Source organism: Hyaena hyaena, unplaced genomic scaffold, assembly GCF_003009895.1.
Source record: "Hyaena hyaena isolate Hyena2069 unplaced genomic scaffold, ASM300989v1 scaffold_1141, whole genome shotgun sequence".
Classification (NCBI taxonomy): Eukaryota; Metazoa; Chordata; class Mammalia; order Carnivora; family Hyaenidae; genus Hyaena; species Hyaena hyaena.
In genome coordinates, this window is record NW_024081774.1 from 526,640 (window position 1) to 545,906 (window position 19,267).

A 19,267-nucleotide genomic window follows, 5' to 3' on the forward strand; every position below is an offset into this window, starting at 1 on the left:
TATTCATTCTCTTGTTGTGTCTGTTTTTCACCGATTACTGTTCCATGAAGATATTTTGTCTTGTGTAAGCAACAACTAGAAAATTCACTACCATTATAAGAAAAATATTTAGCTAAAAGTTTTAAAGCCTTTTTTGAGAATAGGAAACATGATGCTATTCAGCTTTTAATGTACATAAAATTTACCTTGTTTCTCAATCTGTTAATAGGCGTTTACATGCCACCAAACTAATAACATTTATAAATAAGTTTTAAAGCAGTGCTACTCACCATAAAAATGTATGTAACTTTCTTCACTGAGGAGCAGTAGTTTCAAGCATGTTTAAATGTATGGAGCACTTTCAAAGCAAAATAAATAATTTGGGAACCTTGATTTATTTATTCTTTTGGAAGGAAGGGTGCATCTTATTTAGAGACATTTTATTTACTTACAAATGCTTTTCAAGAAATTATAGAATATAGAATCTATGGCAATAGAGAAAACTTATATCATTTTCACACTTCAAGTCTTAAGCCTTATACTCATACATTTTTACGACCATTGTAATTATGCTTCATGTCTACAAAGGTGAGAGAGGAGATGGTTGAATCTTCCCTGATACTAGTTAACTGAGTGACATTTCTGAGTCCTAGTTAATTCAGATCTATACTTGAATTTCTTTTTTATTTCTTTTCATGTTATTTCTTTACATTTGCACATTTAAACTTCATTCTTTGCCCCTTACAAATGATAGCCATTATTTCATTTTGTTTTCCTTAATCTGTCCTACAGAGCTAGTTCTGTCCTCCATTTTCCACTCCGTCCTTGACATTCCAGGCAGTCAGAGAGACTCATTCCTGATATAAGTTAACTGTGTTATGTTCCAAACATCTTAAAGGATTGTTCGCCTTTCCTTCTGATGTTCGTCCATACAGAGAAAATAAAGAAAGATATCCATAGATGGTCCATTAGATTTGCTCTTGTGTGCTGTTAATGTTAGACTTTAAATTGTCTTTCTAGACTACAAGTGATAGTCCTTTCCCATGAATAACAATATCAAAAATGAAATAAAACAGGACTTATTAAGTGCTTATATACTAAATACAGTATGTAGATTGACATAAACTGAAATAACTAATTACATAAATATTATAGAAGGCACACCCACTTTAAACTTTTAAAAATATTTATTTATAAATCTAAGCTCATGCATTAGCAGTAGCTGTACATGATGACTGAATACTGAGAAATACGATTGTGTCTGTTTTACATTCTAATAGCTAATACAAACTACATTACTATATGAGTTGAACAAAAATAAAGACATGAAAAGTATAAAGAATAACAAATATTTCAGAACATACTACACCTGTATAAATGTGTAATTATTCATGAAATGCACTCTGGTCGTTTTACCTGATGGGAACCTGAGTTATCTTCTAATCCAGGCTCCGCTGGCACATGGGAACACTGACACCCACTGCCTAAATTCACGGATTAAGTAGAGAAAAAACCTTGATCAGAATCTTGGCTTCCTGCTTCTTACCTACTAAGGATTCCATGAAAAACATTTGAGTCAAAGTTCCTTTTTGTTGTTTTCATTTCCAACAGGGAGACCCACCTGCAGCTGTGCCCTGGGGTTCACTGGACCAAACTGTGGTAAGACCGTCTGTGAGGATTTCTGTCAAAATGGCGGAGCCTGCAGCGTGACTGCCGGCAACCAGCCATCCTGCCACTGCGAGCCTGAGCACACTGGAGACAGATGCCAGTACTGTAAGTGACAGTGACTCCCACCACACAGTTCGGTAGCGTGCTTTGATGTTTACGTTCAGTAATTTTCTTATCTCTGTGCTCCCTCCATCCTCTCAATTTCAACAACCCTCTTTTTTTCAGGGTCACTCCTTCCATCACCCCAACTCCCAATAATTCTTTACGTTGTTCCTCATCCTGATCATTTTAAAGATTCTATGTTTCTTCCTTCCCTACCTCAGACTCCATAACCCATCACTGTAACTGTCCCCTTGTATATGCCCTCAATTTCCTTGTTCCTTCTTCCCCTTCTATTACACTTTCCTGGAAAACTGTAACCATGGTTAAATCCAGTTCTCCATCTCTTCCAAACTGCTGTCCCACTGCTAGATGCATCAGAAGAAGAACACATAATCATACAGACTGGTCTCACCTAGGACTTTATCACTGCTTTCAAATGAGCACTTACTATGGCTTCTAGTATTTTGCTAATCTATTGACTCTCCTAGACGTCCATGTCAAATCTTCTTTCTCCTCAAACCTCTAATACCTGCTCCCCCAATTTATCCTCAGCTCAGGAACTTGCTTTCTTAAAAAAATTATTTATTTATTTTTTTAGACACAGAGAAAACATGCTGTGCATGTGAAGTGGGGGAAGGGCAGAGGGAGAGGGAAAGAGAATCTTAAGCAGATTCCATTCCCAACCTGATGCAGGGCTGGATCTCTGACTGTGAGATCATTACCTGAGCTGAAATCAAGAGTCAGACTGACAGAGCCACCTAGGTGCCCCAGGAATTTGCTTTCTGTTTCATTGATCAAAACAGAATCTATCTACAGAGAACTACCACGAGCTCTCACCATCACATCCATAAAACTACTTTATCTTATATCCATGTACTCTGTCTTCTTATGAGCAGGAACCCCATGCTACATCTAATGCTATGTTATGCACTCATATATTAGATCCCTTTTAGCTACTTGTGGACACATCTCTTACAACTATCCCCTTCTTTATCAGCATATTCCTCTTTCCCTAGTTTTTCCTTGAACAACCTTGACTTGTTCCCACATCTCCTTCTACCCACAACTTTATTTCCCTCCTTTTTTTTTTTTACCCTCATTACTATCCAAAATAGTAGCACTATTCTAAAGAGTTATTATACACTACACTTCTATTTTTCTTTTGACCTCACCTCTGTCAGGTTTTTATCTTCATTATTTTGCTGAAATATCTTTCATCAAAGTCAAGTTAATTAATTTATTTTATGGTCATCCATGTGCTCGTATCCAATGGCCAGTTATCAATTCTTATTTTACCCCACAGTCCACAGTTAGTCACTCCCTAGTTAAAACATGGCATTTCTTTGCATTTACCATTCTCTTGTTTCCATTCCCATTTTACTGGCTGCTTCTTTTCACTGTCTTTTGCAGGTCCCTCCTCATTTCTCTGACCTTTGAACATTAGAGTGATTGATGACTGTATTCATGCCTCCTTTTTTTCCCAAAAACACTCACTCCTTGAGCCTGTGACTTCCATATAAATTGGAACACTTTTATAAACAGTTTTAAAAATACAGTTTCCCAGCCATCACCTCCAAAGATTCTGATTCTGTTAGTCTTCAATATTATTTAAAATCTTCCACTTGTGTCACATATGTGACTGAAATCGAGACCTACTACCTAATGAACTTCAACTATTGTATGATAATAGTTGTATACAACAAATGTATATCTCTAGCTAAATCTGTCACCTGAATTTCAGATTTTTGTACTTAAGTATCTATTGGACAGTTTGTACTGGCTCTACATTAACTTGATTTTCTCACTCAAAATTACTTTGACCAGAGTTTTCCCTATCTCTGTAAAAGGAAACATTCACCATTCAGGGGCAAAAATCTTTGATTAATTATTTTTTAATCTAACCCACTTTATTATTTGTTAAAGATTTTTATATTTATTTATTTTAATTCCATTATAGTTAATATACAATGGTACATTAGTTTCAGGTGTACAATATAGTAATTCAACAACCCCATCAATCGCCCAGTGCTCATGGCTGCAAGTGTACTCCTTAATCCTCATCATCTATTTTGGATTCATTCTTGACTGCTCTCTTTTTTTTTTAATGCCCCAATTTCTTATTCCCTGTTTTCCTCTAAGACATACCCAGAATTTGAACACTTCTCACTAGCTCCATCCCCACTACCTTCATCAAAGCTACGGGTATTTTTTATCTGTATTATTACTAACTGATCTCCATGCTTTCTCTCTCCACCATCTCTCCCTGTGCTCAAAAGAGTAGCCACAGCTGTGTATTGTATTCATTAAAAAGAATTTATTATATCAATCACATTTACTGAGATCTTTCTAAATCCAGGCACTCTTGTAGTTACTCTTTTTTGCATTAATTCTAGTAATCCATTGAATCCCACTAATGAACTAAGTGTTGTTTTTATTCTCATTTTACAGAGGAGGCTACTGAAGATGCAGAGCCTCCTGAAGATGGCACAGTTAGTAAATGGGAGAGCCAAGAATCTCACTCTGGCAACCTAAGTCTTAAAGTTACTCAACATTCTGGCCCCCGGACAGTTTGATATTCATTCAAGCCCTCACAGAGAGTAGCCTAGGATTCTGGTCACAGTAGGAAATACATGGAACAGCATCGAATCAAGCAGTACACACGGACTGAATTTGAGAATCAAGAACAATATTAAATATGTTCCCTCTGATGTTACAGTAGGGGGGGACACTTCTGCTGTAGCAATGAGACAGATTTGGTTGCAAATAGGTTTCCTTTTCTAAGTATATATATTTTTAAGTTTTAGTTTATTTATTTAGTTTGAGACGTGGGGAATGGGAGAAGCAGACAGAGTGGAATAGAGAATCCCAAACAGGCTCCTCGTTGTCAGCATGAGCTGAAACTCATGATCCGTGAGCTCATTACCTGAGCCAAAATCAAGAGTTAGATGTTTAACCGACTCAGCCACCCAGGTACCTTTAGGTGTATATTCTGCTTGTGTAGACCAGTCTCTTGACATATATAGATGCCACTACCTTCAGCCAATGCTCTTTTCTCAATTCTTACCTAACTTATCTCTGAAATGAGATGTGTCACAAGCCAGCAGAGTTTATCCGGCAAAAACAGTCCAGTCCTATGCAGGTATACACACTCACACATCGCTCTCCCCTCCTTCTTGTTCCTTTCAACCTAGCTGAATATTCCAGCACAACTTCTACTTGCTGACCCATGGTTTTTTTTTTTTTTCAGTTTCCATATTCTTACAATACTGAAAGGTTTCCACGCAAACTGGGGACATCACCAACTACTACTCCACATAATGCAAACCCTCATTACTATCCAGACTATTTTTGCTGCCTCCCCTTTATTCTAGTAAAACCACACTTATCATGCTTCTCCACATGTCCGTTTCCCTGGCATTGTGACTTTCTCCTGCTATTCTCTTCCTCTGAAATGCACTTTCTTTGGATTCTTCCTCACCTTCATCTCTCCATGCAAAATCCTATCTATCTATCCCCTTCCAGTTTAAAGGGCATTTCCTTTTTGAAGTTGTTCACATCTGCCCTTGATGTGAACAAGTTTGAATGAATCTGTTTCTCTTCTGAATTTTAAAGTTGCTGCTTCTTTACCTTTGTCTGTTTCTATTCACTTTTATCTGGTATTATTGTTAATTGTGTTCATTACTCCTATTTGTCTAAGATGACCTCTTTGAAATTGAATTACACCTAACAATGACATTTGTTGAATAAATAAGTAATCATAGATAAATAAATTTAAGCAGTTTGGAGATGAGTTAATAAAAGAACAATCAACTTAATGTATAAGAGTTACATTTAATCAGGGTACAACCATCTGGTATTTTTCTGTACAGCTTTTCTCTGTTCCCAATTGGTCCACCATCATAGGATGTTGATTTTTTTTAATTAAAAAAATTTTTAAGAAGCATTACCATGTTTTATTCTTTTTGATCTAAGTTAAAAAATTACTATGTGGCCATCATTATAGCAATTTGGTTTCTTAAAAAGAATAAATTCAGTTAGCAGATATTTTAATTGGCAACTTAATGGAATCACAGTCTGAGGTAGCCTGATGCATTATAAAAAGGCTGCATTATCATTTTATTATCACTATTAGCAGTCATAGCACTTCCCACCTTTTACTGCAAAGCACTTATTAAAATTAACCAATTAATCCTTAGACAGAGGTTAAATAACTTGCTCAAGGTCCCGAAGTAGTAATATTGTAGTCAGAATTGGACCCCAGGAGTTGTTGATCAAGATGTCAACAACAGCCCTGCAGTATGGGTGATGCTGGTCTTTGGCAGCAAAATAAGTCTGTGGACAGTGTCATTAAAGTGATAAACCCAACAGCTGACAAAAACATAATAAATTTAGGATCTATTATATGTGAGTCGGCAAGGTTCAGCGGACCTGGTATTCTGTCAAAATTGTATCTTACATATACAAAATCTTCTCTACATAAATGAAAAAATGACAGAATGGTTCATTACAGTGCCTAATTAAAGGTCCATTAGTGGGAGGTAAAACATCAGTTCTTAGTTGTGCTGAGTAAAAACATTTCACAATTCTAATGGCAATATAAAATCCTGAGGTCTAAATGCAAATTAATTTTAACAGCAGCACCCAGGGAGGAGAGACAGAGATAAATAATGGCAAAGTAAAATTAAGTATTCTTTAAGTAAGTTGTTTAAGAACAAATATACCTCCATTTTCTGCAGATCTGGAGCAAGGATTCCTAGGATAAATCAAAAAAATATATAAGCAAGGCATTTTGAATTTAAATCTTGTTAATTCAAATATTAAATATGAGGTTATTAATAACTACATAGTAATAACATTAGGACAAAAGGGCCAATGAGGACCAGCTCAATCTGTGTCTAAGAACTGGGTGTTAAAATCAAATAGCAATCTGTTTGTCCTCTCGTTGATATTTTTAATCAGTAATCTGCTTGAAAAACCATTATCATTTCAGTTAGAGCTCAGTTTGTTAGAAATGCACCTGTATGGGGGCACCTCGGTGGCTCTGTCGGTTAAGCATCTGACTCTTGACTTTGGCTCAGGTCATGATCTCGTGGTTCATGAAGTCAAGCCCCATGTAGGGCTCTGCACTGACAAAGTAGAGCCTGCTTAGGATTCTCTCTCTCTCTCCCTCTCTCACTCTCCCTCCCTCACTGATGTACTCACTCTCTCCCTCTCAAAATAAATAAATAAACTTAATATATATATACCTTTATGGTTTACTCCCATTGGTTCCAATAAGTACAGACAGTAAGTATCTCAAGTTTGTAAAATTAGGGATACCCAGACAGTAATCCAAACATTTCTTCTATGATAACTGGTTTTAGAACTGTAGTCTATCAAGTACCTTATAAAAGTTATGAAGTATAGATGTTGTCAGTCACATGTGATGACATCATGGGATTGTTTTTACCATTTGCTTTCCAGAGCCATTTTGCTTCACTAGTCAGTTGGTCAGTGAACATGTTTGGTGTTCACCACAGGCCTGTCACTATTGGGCATTGAAGAAACAGCTGTGTCAAAGATACTCCCTGCCCTCAAAGGGTTTACAAGCTAATGTATGATTCTGAAAAGGATATGAGTTATATTCTAAGTCAGGTTACTGCAATACAGTGGCCTGCAGAAGCCAGGAAAGAGCACAGAATTCAGCCTATAGGAAAGATTTTTAGAAGGAAGTATCATGTAAGATGAGGCCAGAAGAAAGAAGCAGCTAACCAGATGAAGCGAAGCAGTGAGTGGAACAGAATTTGCAAAAGCCCAGAGGGGAAAGACTTTTGCTAATTATCTTTTCTGTTTCCATTTGATTTTCCATCCGGAGGGTCACCAAGGGAAATAATGAATCACTGAAAATGTGTAATGTAGAGGTCACAGAGAAATGTCCTGCTCTACATTACTTTACGTAATATATGAACATCTGATGTTTTACCAGATTCTCATACAACCCTGTGAAGTTAGTAGGATTAGTCCAATTTTACAATTGTCAAAATGAGGTCAAGCCATTCTCCCTAATCTACTCCATTAGAGAACATAGGAGCAATAATTTATAGCCTTGTGGGTCTGCTTCCAAAAATAGAGTCTTCAGGCACATTTTCCTGTCATTTGATATCCTGCCCATTCTGCTGAATCCTTTTAGGCTCACTATGAGACCATTCAAAGCTCAGTTCACTCACTGGTTGCCAGTTTCTACTCCAGTGAAAAGAGGTGTTAATAAGAAATTTTAATCTGGAGTTGATTAAGCCAATGGCAGGCCCAAACACAAGAGACCAAAGGATTTTAATAGTGACCAGGAAAATAGAATTAAATGTTTCAGTTGTCTCTGTTAGTAGGAAGGCCAATTAGAACTGAGCCTAGAACCCTAAGAAAGGATCATGAGAAACTAGCTATTTAAGTATGAGAACTGCTTATTTCTTAAGTGCGCAAGTAATCACAATTCTTAGAGCATTCACAATGAGAGTGACAAAAGTATTTGGGATCCTGGGCTACTAAGAGTCCCCTGATTCTTTTTCTCTTGGTGAGAAGACAAACACTGCTTTTACTCAACCCTCTTGCCTGGATGACTGCAACACATTCGCCGCTGTATTCTTTCTTCCAACCATGGAAACCCATTCATTGTCTCTAAAATGTGCCCCTTTATGGGGCGCCTGGGTGGCTCAGTCAGTTAAGAGTCCAACTTTGGCTTGGGTCATGATCTCATGGTTCATGGGTTTGAGCCCTGTGTCTGGCTCTGTGGTGACAGCCAGCTCAGAGCCTGGAGCTTGTTTCAGATTCTGTGTCTCCCTCTCTCTCTGCACCACCCCCCCACAGTCACTCTCTTACTCTTTTCTCTCTCTCTCTCAAAAATAAACATTAAAAATATTAAAAGTAAGTAAGAATAATTTAAAAAGTAAAATGTGCCCCTTTAAATTGTTCATACCTCTTTGCCTTTCCTTGTGGGCTCCTCAATGGCTGCTGAACCTCTCTGGCCCTCCTACTTTGTCTTCTCCGCTGCCTTTGCCCTAGGACAGCCAGCACTTGTCTTTGACATTTTCACTCTGTGTTTATATTATTAGTCATGTTCTTGACTCTCTACCCGCTCCCCCTCCGAATATGAAACAGGCCATGATGTTTTGCATACCTCATCAATCTTGGGCCTTAATTCAGTGCTTGAATTTAGGAAAAAATATTATGTGAGTAATTGTAAACAAAGTGGAAAGGTCTTGTTTCCAGCCAGCCAGGCCCATTTTTTGTCCGTGTTCTGATAAGATTCCACTTACAAAAGTTCTAGGCCACCTTTACTGAGCAGCTCATTAAGACCTGCATTCCATGAGAAACTTTGTGCTTGTGTTTTGTTTGAAAAAAAAAAAAAAGTGTAAAAATAGAATTATGTTTGAATTGATTAGTGTAAAAGAAAATAAATACATTTCTCATGTGACTATCATAGAGAATAATAAGCTAAGGGTAGGGTAATGTAATAATTTTATATCTTATTCTGCATGGTTTAGAGGAAGTTGTCAGAATTATGGAGATATTGTTAAAGATAATTTTATCTAGTCTAAAACAGGAATTATTCAAAACAGATATTTACTATAATGTTATCTAATCATTTGGAAATATAAAAATAATAAGACGGAACAGATTCAGGGATGATGTGCATATAAAAATAATTTATTGGAAACTGAGGTAATTTTTCCCAAGCAGATGGTATGTCTTATGTGAGTCAAAGTACATATTCTGATTATTAAAATTAATGTAGTTAACTGATTACATTGAACTCTTATGGGTATTATTTATTGTTCTAGGCACTGGGAATTTATCAGTAAAAAGTTTCTTTGAAGATACTTGGCCCCATTATTTTTGGTGAATAAAACAAACCAATTGCATATCTTTGTAGATTAAAAGCCAGACACAGCTGCAACTTAAATTTCTGTAGTCAGAAAGGATCACAGATCAGAAATGGACTTTATTCCATGTTATTTAGAAGCATACCACTATTTTTTTATGCAACTTTTTCAAATTCCAATAACATGTTTCTAAAGTGAACTATGGATAAACTTTTAATTCTATGCCGTGCATGCCCAACTTACACTTGGAATATTAGTAATGATGTTTAATGATTTCAGTACCTATTATTGAAAAAAATCTTTTATTTAAGAATGTTTAATTACTTTTTTGGTATCATAGCAGTAACTTTTTCCATGCCAGCTTCATTTGATTTGAGGCAACTTTAATCTTATAATACTCTTAAAACAGTGTGCTTCACCCAGTAATCGGGCCACACTTAGATGGTTTATTCTACTTTTATGCTACATTAGAGCTACTGATAAGTATTTACTCTTCTTTTTTTCCAATCTAAGGAAGAATATAATTACAAATTAATATGAAAGATAATGAAAGGCAGCCTTAAAGCTGGTTATTTAAAGGTAGAAAATAACTTGTCACACACTAAGTAATGGTGGCTAACTGTCTAAAGAGGGATTTATATTGAAATAAACCTAACATGCCCAATTGGGAGCCCTCATAAAGGAAGAAAGGAAGAGAGGAAGACAGTAAGGGAAGGGAGGAAATAAGGAAGGAGGGAAGGAAAGAAGGCAGGCAGGCTTTGTATGAATGGAAGTCATCCATGATTGTGATTTTGCTATACTTCATGTTAAGTAAACTGAATGGATTCATAAATAATTATCTGCAAATAGAATTGTGTATTTGAAAATAATATATTACACAAATCATGCACAGATAGAGACATAGATTGAACACAAAACATTTACTTGAGGCTTACCGCAAACCAAGCAAATTGTTTCTAGTTAAATGCGTTTGCTAACATCACGTTTAAAACAATTAATTTAAATGTAAATTTAAGAGTAAATTTGAAACACATTATTTATAACAGATTTGCAATGTCAACTGACATGTTTTGAAAAAAATGCAATAAGTCAGCAATCCTTAAATACTTTAATAGGGGCACCTGGGTGGCTCAGTCGGTTAAGCATCCCACTTCGGCTCAGGTTATGATCTCATGGTTCGTGGGTTCGAGCCCCATGTCAGGCTCTGTGCAGACAGCTAGCTCAGAGCCTGGAGCCTGCTTCAGATTCTATATCTCTCTCTCTCTGACCCTCCCCTGTTCACACTGTCTCTCAGAAATAATTTTTTTTAATTAAAAAAATAAAATAAATACTTTAATAATGTTTTAATTTATTTATTTTGAGAGAGAGAGGGCACATGAGTAGGTGAAGGGCAGAGAGAGGGGGAGACTGATAATCCCAAGCAGGCACCATGCTGTTAGCACAGAGCAGAATCCAGGGCTCTATCTCATGAACCATGAGATCATGACCTGAGATAAAATCAAGAGTCAGATGCTTAACCTACTGAGCCACCCAGGCACCCCAGGAATCTTAAATCCTTTAAATAGAAGAAAACCAAAGAAGATTCCTATCTTATAGTTAATATGATAATCATGTTTTTCAATTAAAGATTTTGTCACTATAAGCTGTTATTCTTAGTACTCTCTTTTATGCAAAAAATGGCCTCTTTGGATAGTAAATACTAGGCTAGAAAAAAATTTATTATTGATAAAAGTGGCAAAAGAATAAATATGCCATCAGTAGTTCACAAGGTGAAAAATAAAATAAAAATCTCCAAGTCTTAAACTCATAGCTTTTGAGTCCCAAGTGCAAAAGGTTAGAGAAAAGTGGGTGGACTTATAATTTACCTTATGATTATGTAACCCATCAGATAAAGAAGAGACTTTTGTTTTAATCAAAACAGTGCATTAATAATAGTATTTATTTGTTCAATATTATTCTCATGAATACAAAAATACAATTACAAGTTTGATTTCAATAAATAAATATATTTTAAAATCCATCATTTTCCAACAGATGAAGTAATAGTAAAGAGCAAAAGTTAAATAAAAAAGAGATTTTTCATTACATAAATGCTATATGTAAATTAACTATCAAGAGAAAAAAAACATTTATTGGGGGTTGCCACCGGTGAATCAGATACATCTTAAGTATAAGGCACTTTGAGAAATAGAAAATCACTTGGTTCAGAATACTAGAAGATTAATACAAAAATCAAGTAACTGAATTTGAATTTTTAGATTTACATTACCACTTGAATATCCATGACTAAAACCATGGTAACAATATAATTGAATTTTCAATTTGATTAAGTAACTTGTACCTTATTAGTTTTTAGAAATGAGAAAAATCTATATTGTAATAATCTGAGGGCAAGCTCTTCTTGAAAATCAATGGATATAAATAATCGATACAGTGGTAGAAACAAATTGTTATCGGTGTGACCATTTAATGAATGACACCTTATTTAACTGACTACTAAATTATTGTCTGAGTCCAAGAACTCATGTCACTGCCGTGGTAACTTCCAGACCAAGATGACAAGAAGTATGCGAGAAAATTCAACTCCAGATTTCCTCTTACTTACTTCTTAGTATAGACACTTCTTAGTATGGGCTTCTGATCCTTTTAAGAATATCTTTCCCAAACAAACAAATACATAACTGGTAATTTAATTTCAGTAAGTTTCTGGAACTTCACTGAAAATACTAAATTCACTCTTCTGGAATCTTTCAAGCTAGAATCCTGATATGAGGAAGAAATATTTAGAAGGATGGTATGGAATTTTTAAAAAATTTCAGATCATTTAAAACTATATAAAGTAGAAATTTGTGGACTGACAAATAGTGTCAACTTTGAATTTCTAATTATTTTCATCATCATAGGTGACATTCACATGATTTATAAAATAAATAATGATAATAATTAAACCTATCTGCTTTTCAAAGTTGGAAGTTTCAAGTGAGACAAAGCCCTCTGCAAATTTTTAAATCAAATACTTTTTTTAAATTTTTAATTTTTTTTAAATTCATTTATTTAATTTGAGAGGGTGAGAGGCAGAAAGGGAGTGAGAGAATTCGAGGGAGGCCCTGGGCTCGAACCCACCAGTTGTGAGATTGTGACCTGGACTGAAACCAAGAGTTGGACACTTAAACAACTGAGCCACCTAGGCACCAATAAGAGTTGGAATGCCTATCATTTACAATATGTAATTAAAATATGTTATAATATGTATTTAAAGGTTATATATATATTAAATAATATATAATTTGGATAATAAAAATGGATTTATTCCAAATGGCTGATATAAGTCACTATATAAAAAAGATTTATTGATTTTATGGCATTCATGAATATGGTCTGAGATGCTTTTTCAAAATAATTTTTGAAATGATCCATAAATGCAGAATGGAACCACATATTAACTTACATGAAAGTAAGTAGATCAGACCACTGAAGAAAATAATTTCTTGCATAGGTATACTTTGAAACTCAGATAAGTCTATGACTACAAAGTGAAACTTATTGGAAGCTGCAAAGTTTATCTAATTCTATAGAATGTCCCCTTTCAGAGAACTTGGCAGGTCACGTCCTTCATTTCACATGGCAGCCTGGAGTGTCTAGTACTTGCTTCTTTGATGTAGCAGCTGAGTGTCTGTTTCAGGCAAGGACCAAACTTCTAAGGGCTCTTTATCTGGGACTTGATGATGTGTATCTTTGCCATCTGATTCTCCTCTTTCATCTATCACCTATTTATAACTGCATTTGGGGTTTTAAAGCTAAAAAAAAAAATCAGCAGAATTGCTCTTGTTCTCTGTCTTCTGAAGTGTACTGCTTTCCAATGGTCATTCAATTTATAATTCAACAAATATTAATAGAGCATGTAATATATGCCAGCCACTGAAGCTTAGGATTTAGTCATGAGTAAACTGAAAACTGTGTTCATGGTATACGGTAGCATTTATAAATAATACACAAACATGTTAGATGTCACATGGTAAGAATGAAATGATGAGAGATAAAGCATGGCAAATTAAGAACCTAACTAGTTTCTGAATGGAGAGGAGAGTCAGGGGGTTACAGAAAAAAACACATTTGTCTCTGTATCACAAGTGTCTTGCTACAGTACCTTTTACTACACTGTATGCATAAAAGAGTAATGATTTTATCTCATCTTTATCTTAAGGATGTTTTGAATGAGCAATACTCTTTCTAAATAAAAAGGATTTGGATTAAATTATTTTACTGAGTAACTACAGCAATTCAATGCATACTTCTAATCATGTTAAAGGTTAAATGCTACTAATAATAAAAATTAAAGTGATATTCTATAACCTTGGAATTATTGTAAGTCTTAGTAAAGTGGAGAGCTGTTTATTTTATATCAATAATAGGAAACTTGAACATTTGACCAGCAAAAATCTTTTACAGTATGCTACATATTACTCCCCCAAGTGACATTTTCAAGGTGACTTTCTCAGTGTTTTAGTGAATTCTGATTAATTAGTAATGACTTCTATGCAATCCATTATTTTTCTTCTTGCTATCACGCTAGTGTAGATACCTCTCTCTATATATCTATATTAATATCAATATATTGATAGAAACATATATATTAATGTATTTTGCAAAGTGGCAAGAAAAACTAGAAAGGAGGTCACATTTAAGTATATCAGAAATCCTTACTTTGACATTTACATGTGAAGTGAGTAGTTTGGAAGAAGAAAGAAAATAAGTATGGAAGAATGGAAGGGAGAAAAGGAAGAGAGGGAGGGAGAAGTATGCACAAAGGAATTACCTAAGTTTTTCTAGGATGACCTCATGTTACCCCAGGATAGTGATGTGGGACATTCCCTGACCTCTAGTTAGGCTACAGTATGAGGAGGATAATTTTATTCATGGTTCTCCCATCTGAGAGGATTTTTCCATGATTACCTCCTGTCCGGCATTCTTCACCTCCGTGAGATCCTTCCCAGTTTTCTAAAAATGAGTTATTACTTCGTGCTCTGAATTTTCCTTAAAAAAATATTTCCGTGTGCTAATTAGCTAAATCTTTTATTGTTCTTGATTTTTTTTCTCAAGCATGTTACCCTTGAGGGTTCTTTCAAAGTATGAACATTCTGAGGACATAAGCAATATTAACCCAGCAGATAGTATTGACACAGTAGATGGTGATAAATTTTAATAGGTTGAAATTAATTGAACCTTAATACATACTCCATGCTTTGATGAAGAAATTAGGGACTGAATATGGTAAATGGCTTGTTTATGGTCAAAGAGGTCCCACCTTGTATGAGCATTTTTTATTCTCATTGTTTTTTAAGCCATCTTCTGCTTATTCACGTATTTGGTTTCAGTTAGCCTCATCTTATAAAATAACATGTAGCTGTCATCTGCTGCAAGTCAGCTTGCTTTCAAGTCTCAAATGACACCCTACCACTTTATAAATAGTTACTTGCTAAAATGTTTTATAGCTGGATTCCTTTAAAAATAGAAGAACATTCAACCCAGAAATAATTACTTGCTAAAACTTTTTATGGCTAGATTGCTTTAAAATGAGAGGAACACTCAACCCAGAGCATGGTTTATAAACAAAGGTTATGTAGCTTTCTTTGATATTTAAAAAAATATATTGCCATGATAATTTTAGGAGTTAATTTTTGACAATTACTAAAAATGATTGATGGTATCATTGTTAATACACATTTTGAAACAGCAATCTGTAGATTTATTGGTGGTACTTTGAAAGTCTCACCCCACATGTTTCACTCAAATCAATGGTTTAATTAACTGGCTTTCTGAATTTTACATTTTCCTTTTACTTGGACACTCAGAGATGGCACTGTTTGCCCAGAATGGATTTTATTCTTTTAAATTTTTCAGTGTTCTCTATAGAAATATTTGGGATATATTTCTTTTTTTAGTAATAAATTAGAAAATGCTAATTTTCTTAGACATGCTTTCCTGATGAAAATTTATCAGCTCTAATCAGAGTTTTGCACACATTTTTTCCCTAGTGAATATTTAATTGGCATACCTGCATTCAATGTTTGCCTACTTTATTAAACTCAGCTCTGAAATTGGAAGATATATTTAGTACCATGCAATAAGTTTAATTATTAAAATATCTTAGGCTGTGTAAAACATTTGAAGACTGTAAAAAAGGATAATTTTAATATTTCTTAAATCTGTTTTTTTGTTTCATTATATAAGTCTTCGAAGATAACAATAATAAATTCTAAGCAAATTTATACAAGTTACTTTATCTCTTCTGCCTCCTAAACCATTCTAGATGAAAAACTGACTCCTTAGAAGGAAGGGCCACAATCATTTCTTATTAATATATTTAAGAATCTTAGAGCTTTTCCAGAATCCTTCTCAATGTTTCCATCTTAAATTAAATGTCGGTAAATGCTAGGACTTCAGACATGCCTTACTTTGTGATTTCTTGACTGTCATTTTGGCTTCTTATTTGTGTGGAGGGACCCAGAGTTGATCCTTCTTGATGATGAAGAGATCACATGGAGTTTCCTTCAAATAAGAGAATCTAGGGCTGTAAACCAATTATCAGTGGCCGGAAAGGCAAAAATCTAACTGAGGGTGGGTGAGAGGCTGAGAATGACACGTGAAATTTGGACATGTGGATGAAGCGTGGGAGTCCGGCTTGCGTTCCTGAGCTCTGACATTGCAGCTTGTGGTGGTTCCAAGCAAGCTTTCCTGGGCCTGCCGCTCTTGATGCTACAGGGTCCTTTAACATTCTGCCTGATGGTGAGACCCCCAGATATCTATGTAGATGGGGTCTCTTTTAATTTTAGATACATATAAGGGAACGAGAACACCAAAGATATTTAAAATTACTCTCTAGAGGGGTGTGTGTTTGTGTGTGTGTGCGTGTGTGTGTGTGTGTGTGTGTTTTCTGAGCAAATGTGTGAATTATTAAATAAGAAAAAAACAAGAGTTTATTCTGTAGAATTAGGCTTATTTGGGTTTGAATTTCTGTTCTCCCACTAGTATGATCTTTGGCAAGGTGCTTAACCTCCTTGTGCCTCAATTTACTTACCTATAAAATGAAAATAATACCATATAATGCATGACACTATAAAAAAGAGATGAGCTGACCTGTAGAAGACAGCTAAAATCAAGTATTTATCATTATCATGATCATCATTCCCATCGTTTCATATAAAACAGGCCCTAGTTGGCCTTGATGCTGTAAAGGGCATTGTTGAGGACAGGTGGGGGAGGAGGGAATCGTGATATAATCTTAGACATGTTTAGTAATACTGCCTCTGTTCAGAGATGATCGATGGGTGTGTTGGATAAATTAGTCAAGTAACTCAGATGAGGTCACATTGTTAGCCAGATTAAAGACCGAATTTAACCTCCAAATTCTTCATGTTCTAGCCACTGATTTTGTTTCTTTCTCTTTCTTACTGTGTCATCCTAGGATAATTATTCATCAGAAGTTTATAAAATACCACTGTTGGCTGTCTTTCGCATTTTAAACATACATAGAAACTGCTGTAAACTTCCTTGTAGGGAAGATATTAGCAAAATTCATAGAGCCTACTGCTCCTGGGATGCAATTAAATATCAGTGAAGGTGGAGTGTGAATTGCACTGAAACTGGAGCTCAGTTGTAAAGTGCCTGGGGATATGCACTTTGGATAATTCTACCTAGTCTTCTTTGTGGAAGTAACACAATCCTACTTCTGGTTTATTGTTGTTGCTGATGTTGTTGTGTGTGCAGTCCTAAATTACCAAATGCTTACTTAAATTATGAATCTTAAAGCCAATTCACATGATTTTTTTTAAACCAGGTCAAAATTAAGTAAAATAGAGCAACTGATGTATATGCATGTAATTGTATAATATAGTATCTCCTGTATGACCATCTGTATTACCAATTAAAGACCCTCTGATTTCTGCATTATTCTTACTGAGTATCTTTAGCTCCTGTTTAGGTGGTATTATTTTAGGTTGGTTTTATTTCCTTTAAATACATTTCACACTTCACTAACCATTACGATGTGAATAGCCCAGTTGCAAATATGAGTAAATAGCAAAATAGTCTTGGCAATTACTTTTCAATAGAAAGAAATATTTGGGAAAGAAGTTAAATGCAGCTAGAGATTTTATAGACATCTGGCTCACCATGAATATTCATAAACCTGTATATATAACCATACAACTCCTATGTTTATGCAGCCTATTAAGATTCTCTAAAAAAGATTAAAGGAAGAAGTATTTCCTTATATTTCTGGTTGCTTGAAAAGGAAAGAGAAAGAGAAAGAGCACAATAATGGCATCCCTTGAAAATTATTTTATATCTGTTGCAGAAAATAGCCATTCACTTATTCTCCAGTTACTATTCACCTAATTACCATATGAATACTCTGTAATTATATATCCATCCTTGTCCTTTAGATTACATGATTGTGTTTAGTGCTACTGTGCAGTTCTTAGTGTAATTACCCTACAGAGGTTATAACAATTTTTATATTGCGAATATAAAGTGTTATATAATTTCATGGTAATTTCTACTTTCTTAGCATGGATTAATTACATTCCATTATTGCTCCTGTTTATCATATGTGGAACATATCAATTGTTATGACATTCAGGTCAGTAAAATGAGCAAAACTTACGAGATGGAAGTTTTCATAAGAGGGAAGATTTGTTGGCAGTAATATTTATACGCTCTTGCCACAACAGATATTTTTCAGAGCAGTTTTGGTTCCTTTTTCGTTCTCGTCTTCACCTTTCAGTTGGGTTGTCAGCTCTCAGACCTGGTGGCCTTTCTCATAGTTGTGTCCCCTTCCTGCAGCTCCCAGTGTACAGTTAGGCAGATGCATGTTCGTCAGCAAATAATCAATTATGGATCCTTCACTTCCATTTTATTGTTGTGGTTAAAGTACTCATGTTGTTTAAAACAGAATCAACAATGTTGTTCTACCAGCTTTCCTGTCCATAATTTCAAACTCTTCTTTCTGAATTCTTACTAGTTGATCTGGCTAGACGTTTTCATCTTCAACATTCAGTCCCTTCCCCATTTCATGCCCTTGAACAAAGTAAGAGTGTTCTCTCACTTACATTTTCTTTTAACTTGTCTTCTTTTAGTCTACCACATTTTTTTACTTTATTTCAAATAAATATTAAGACAAATTTAAATTTTGAAAAAAAAAGGGGGGCAGTGGTGGGGGGAGAAGGGTGTGTGTGTGTGTGTGTGTATCAGTGTTGGAAATTAGAAGACAGTCCCTTTGCTGTACACCTTGGTGTTAACCCATCACCAATATCTCTAGCTCTTTTTTTCTCTGAGAGGAATTATTAGGTTTTTTATTTGAGGCATCTGGGTGGCTCAGTCGTTTAAGTGTCCGACTTCAGCTCAGGTCATGATCTCACAGTTTGTGGGTTCGAGCCCTGCGTCAGGCTCTGTGCTGACAGCTCAGAGCCCGGATCCTGTTTCGGATTCTGTGTCTCCCTCTCTCTCTGACCCTCCCCTGCTCATGCTATCTCTCGTCAGAAATAAATAAAACATTTAAAAAAATTAGACTTGTCACTGCCTTATGATCAGTAACATGTCACTTAGTCAAAGCCGAAAATGAAAAACAAAAAAGCAGAAGGCTATATAACTTCTGCAAGGGT

General features: G+C 35.2%; 1 protein-coding gene across 1 annotated transcript in view; it reads left to right on the plus strand.

The window, feature by feature from the left end:
* Positions 1–19,267, plus strand: part of LRP1B (LDL receptor related protein 1B) — a gene marked incomplete at its 5' end in the record, with an annotated part of 553,279 nt that overhangs the window by 523,496 nt on the left and 10,516 nt on the right. The window contains one exon of the mRNA XM_039222492.1: positions 1,591–1,752. Within this exon, the coding sequence (XP_039078423.1) occupies positions 1,591–1,752 (162 nt within the window). The remainder of the gene's footprint in view (positions 1–1,590; positions 1,753–19,267) is intronic.